The sequence below is a fragment of the Bison bison genome, unplaced genomic scaffold (assembly GCF_000754665.1).
Source record: "Bison bison bison isolate TAMUID 2011002044 unplaced genomic scaffold, Bison_UMD1.0 scf7180017864295, whole genome shotgun sequence".
Classification (NCBI taxonomy): domain Eukaryota; kingdom Metazoa; phylum Chordata; class Mammalia; order Artiodactyla; family Bovidae; genus Bison; species Bison bison.
In genome coordinates this window covers 880,365-884,458 of record NW_011494867.1, presented here as the reverse complement: position 1 = coordinate 884,458, position 4,094 = coordinate 880,365, and the positions used below count along the sequence as shown (strand labels likewise).

The 4,094-nt window shown below is 60.0% G+C and overlaps 1 protein-coding gene across 5 annotated transcripts in view; it reads left to right on the top strand.

The window, feature by feature from the left end:
- IL34 (interleukin 34) overlaps positions 1-3,648 on the top strand; it is a 60,909-nt gene extending 57,261 nt beyond the window's left edge. For all 5 annotated transcript variants that reach the window (XM_010850715.1, XM_010850719.1, XM_010850717.1 and 2 more), the window contains 2 exons: positions 2,644-2,776; positions 3,006-3,648. In XM_010850715.1, the coding sequence (XP_010849017.1) occupies positions 2,644-2,776; positions 3,006-3,175 (303 nt within the window). In that variant the 3' untranslated portion in view covers positions 3,176-3,648. The remainder of the gene's footprint in view (positions 1-2,643; positions 2,777-3,005) is intronic.
- Positions 3,649-4,094: the final 446 nt, after the last annotated feature.

Genomic DNA, 4,094 nt, shown 5'->3' with positions numbered 1-4,094 from the left:
TGGCGCGTGCGTGTGTGTGTGTGCCTGCAGGTGAGCATTGTGTGGGTGCGGCAGGCAGGGTGTGTGTGTGTGTGTGTGTGTGTGTGCCTATGTGTGTGCATGGCCAGAAGCGATCAAAGGAGGAGGTAAACGTGTGGAAAGTTCTGGCTTGTCCTGGAGGGTGTGGGAGAAGTGGGGGTCAGGGTGATTGGCTGGGCTTTGGGGGGCAAGTGATGCAACTGAGACCCTCTTAGGCTCTGCAAACCTGGGTGAGTCATTGACCCCACTCACTGTTTCCACATCTAAGGAACAAGGGAAAGGCAGAAGGATAAGTGGGTGGAGCCCAGGGGCTTAGGGTGATGGAAATCTTCTGCGTGATGCTGTAATTGCACTTGTCAGAGCCCACTAATGTACAGCAGAAAGAGTGAACCCTAATATAAACAGGCTAGTTAATAACGATAATAACAGAGGTCCGTGACTGCTGCCTGTTCAGCAGTGTTGGTCTGAGGCCTGGGGTATATGTCTTCCAAAAAGCCTGAGGAGTAAGGTGACAAGACCACTGTGTTTGTGCAGGCTGTGTGTGTGCCGTGGGACCCCCTCCCCACACCCCCACTTGCCCTCCTTAGGACCCCGGTAAACACTTGCCAGGCCCCCAGCTGCTGCCCAGCAGGAACAGCCGACAGGGCGCCGACTGTGAGCTCCTGCCGACCCCAGGGCGCGGGGCCAGCGCCTGCTTTTGCAGCTGCCTGGAACTTTGTGGAGGCTCTGTTTTCCGGCAGAGGCCAGGAGGCTAGGCCGTGTCCTTGGTGGCTCTCTTGTGCCTGTGGGCAGGGTAGGTGGGGGCTGACCTGGGGAATGGACTGTGGTTCATTCTCAGTTTTCCTCGGGAGTGTCTCTGGCTCCTGGAGCTCCAGGGAGCTGCTCTGGGGACTGGGAAGGAGACATGGGTAGGCTGAGGTCCTGCCCACCTGAGCTGTTCACGGTGAGCCAGCTTTTAATCTCTCCTTTCTCAGTGGTGGTGGCCGAGGGCCCCTCACAGGTGACCTGTGTCTCTGGGGCAGTGGGTCCTCCCAGGGTGAGGCCCTTGGCTCTCCTCTCACCTCTCTCTAAGCCTTTGTATGTTAGCTTTCTGGGACTGCCGTCACAGATCACTACTAACTGACCACTTAAATCCGAGCCTGCGCCTCCCCTCTGCCAGTCGCTTGGGGCTTCCCAGGTGGCACTTCTGGTAAAGAACCTGACTACCAATGCAGGAGACATAAGAGACGTGGGTTTGATCCCTGAGTCAGGAAGATCCCCTAGAGGAGGGCATTGAAACCTACTCCAGTGTTCTTGCCTGGAGAGTCCCATGGACAGAGATACTGGAGGGCTACAGTCCATGGGGTCGCACAGGGTCGGATGCCACTGAGGCAATTTAGCACACACAGTGGCTTAAAACAACAAAAATTATTGTCACGGTTCTGGAGAGCAGAAGTCTGAGATCATGGGGGCATCAGGGCCACGCTCCCCCAAAGGCTCCCAAGGACGCTCCTTCCCAGCTCTTCCAGCTTCTGGAGCTGGTGGTTCTGGTTCTGGGCTTGTGGCATGTCACTGCAGCCTCTGCCTGTCTTCACACAGCCTTTCCCTCTGTGTCCCATGTCCTTTTTCCTGTCTCCAGTCATTGGATTTAGGGCCCACCTAAACCCAGACTGATATAAACTGATATAAAGGTCATCTGGAGGTCCCTGACTTTACACCTGCAAAGACCCTGTTTCCTCACATTCACAGGCTCCAGGGATAAGGACTTGGTTCAGCTTCCCTTGTGGCTCAGTGGTAAAGAATCTGCCTTTAAAGCGGGAGACCCGGCTTCGACCCCTGGGTTGGGAAGATCCCCTGGAGAAGGGTATGGCAACCCACTCCAGGATTCTTGCCTGGAGAATCCCATGGACAGAGGATACTGGCGGGCTACAATTCAAGGTGTTGCAAAGAGTTGGACAAGACTGAGCGACCAACACTTTTCACCTTTTCACAGCTTTTTTAGGGGGACGTGGGGCAGAGGAGCACACAACTCCACCCAGCACACATCACTCTGAGGAAGGGCCTTGCCCAGCTCAGGCCCCACAGCCCCCCTGCTCCGTGTCTGCTCCTGCGGCTCCGGGCCCTGCTCCATCCTGAGCACGGTGCCCGTGCCCCCCACACTGGGCCCCTTAGAGTAAGTGCGGTTCAGAGGAGCCCACCTGCTTGGAGCTGGAGACCCAGCCCTGTTGGCCTGCCTTGGCCTCACAATAAGACCGACCCTCCTGCGGGTCCTGCTTCGTCTTCCTGGAGTGGGTGTGGGTCTCTGCACCTGAAGGGTAGTGTCCCTGGGACGGGGACTCCTCATGCAGGGGCGGCCAGGCCTGCGCTGGAGCAGCGAGGATGCCCCCACTTCCTCCCGGTCTGGCCACCCCCAGGAGGAAACAGAGAAGTCTCTGTGTGTTGTGCTCGAGTGACGGGCATTGAGGGAGCCCCTCCCAGGAAAAATGGCGCCCACAGGAAGGAGAGAAGTTACTCTCGGGTGTTCTGGTCACCTCTTTCCAGGCAGGATGAGTTTGCCCACCCCGCCCTCACCCCCGCCAGCTCTCCTGGGATCTCTGCACAGGCTGAGGGTGGCATCTGTGGTCCTAAAGGTTTCCTCCCTTCCAGGGCGTGGAGGTCAGCCCCCAGGTGGAAGCAGTGTTGAACCTCCTGAGTGCACCAGGAAGCCTGAAGCTGGTGCGGCCCAAAGCGCTGCTGGACAACTGCTTCCGGGTCATGCAGCTGCTCTACTGCCCTTGCTGTGAGGAGCTCTGAGGGCCTGGGGCTGGGGCTGGGGTACCGCTGTCTGAGCCAGGTCACCGGGCAGAGCCGGGGCCCTCCTCAGCACGTCCTCTGCTCCCCAGGGCCACAGGCCATTTCTGGAAGCGGAGATGTACTTGGGTACACGGAGAGCTGTGCGACTCGGTTGGGGTGAGGGGCTGATGACCAGTCCTGCAGCCTCATTTGTGTGTCTGTGTGTGTCCCCGCAGGTAAAGAAAGCTCTGTGCTAAACTGGCAGGACTGTGAGGCACCTCAGCCTCAGCCTCGCAGCCCAGCCTCGGCACAGTGTGAGGCCGCCCAGCTGTACCCTCTGCCCCAGCCGCCCTCCACCTCCCTGCCCCGCGTCCTGGGACCCTCGGCTGGCCCCCCAACTCAGTGAAGCTGCTGAGGGCACAGGGCGAAGGCTTCCTGCCCGGAGGAGCCTAGGGTGACCTGGGGGGCAGCTGGAGGAGCCCCTGCAAGAGACGGACTGGGCCTGAGACTTCGGGTGGCAGTGGGGAGCGCCTCCTGGAGAGGAGGCCCCGCAGTTTTCCTTTGAGGGACACAGAGCCTGAGAAAGGCGCAGCTCCCCCTCTGTGGTCTCGCCTGGAGCGGCGGGGGCTGGGGCACCTGAAGGTCGTGAAGGCAGAGCCTCTGGCTGCTCCTGGCACTGCCTGGGCTGACCCCTTCCCTGAAAGCTGTGCCGACCTTCTCCTGAGTCAGGCGGTGGGAGCTGTACCAGGTGGGCGTGGGGGGAGCCCAACAAAGCAAGGCCGGGGAGGGGGCTGCAAAGCTGGGACAAGGGCATGGTAGCCAAATGCCACATCTTGCCATAGTTTATTTTTTCTATTAAACACCCGCTTTGTTTTGGTTTGCTTGCATCTTTGAGGGTGAACCTGGAGAAGGCTGCTTTCAACCTCCTGCCAAGTGCAGGAGGCAGGAACGGGGGGCGGGCTGGTCTGGCGCAGGAGCCTGGAGCTGAGGATTGAGTTGGAATGGTCAGGGCCTTCGCCAGGGTCCTGGAATGGGGGATATTTGAGGGGCTGAGTTCCTTCCAGCCCCGCCCCAGCCCATGAAGCCTCAGCAAGCCTGACGGAGCAGCGGTGTTGGGCTCATCTCCCACAGTGTGTCCTGGACACTGCCCTCTCCCCCTCCAGCTGGCAGCTCCAAGACCACCCCCAGCAGGGACGTAACTGAGGTGTTCAAACACATGGGTCCTGGCACGAGCCCCGGCCACTCCAGCCCCGCCCACACAGAACCCACTGCCCCTCGCCGGGTCTGGGACGGTGGGGGCGGGGCGCAGGCAGGGCGGGTGCTGG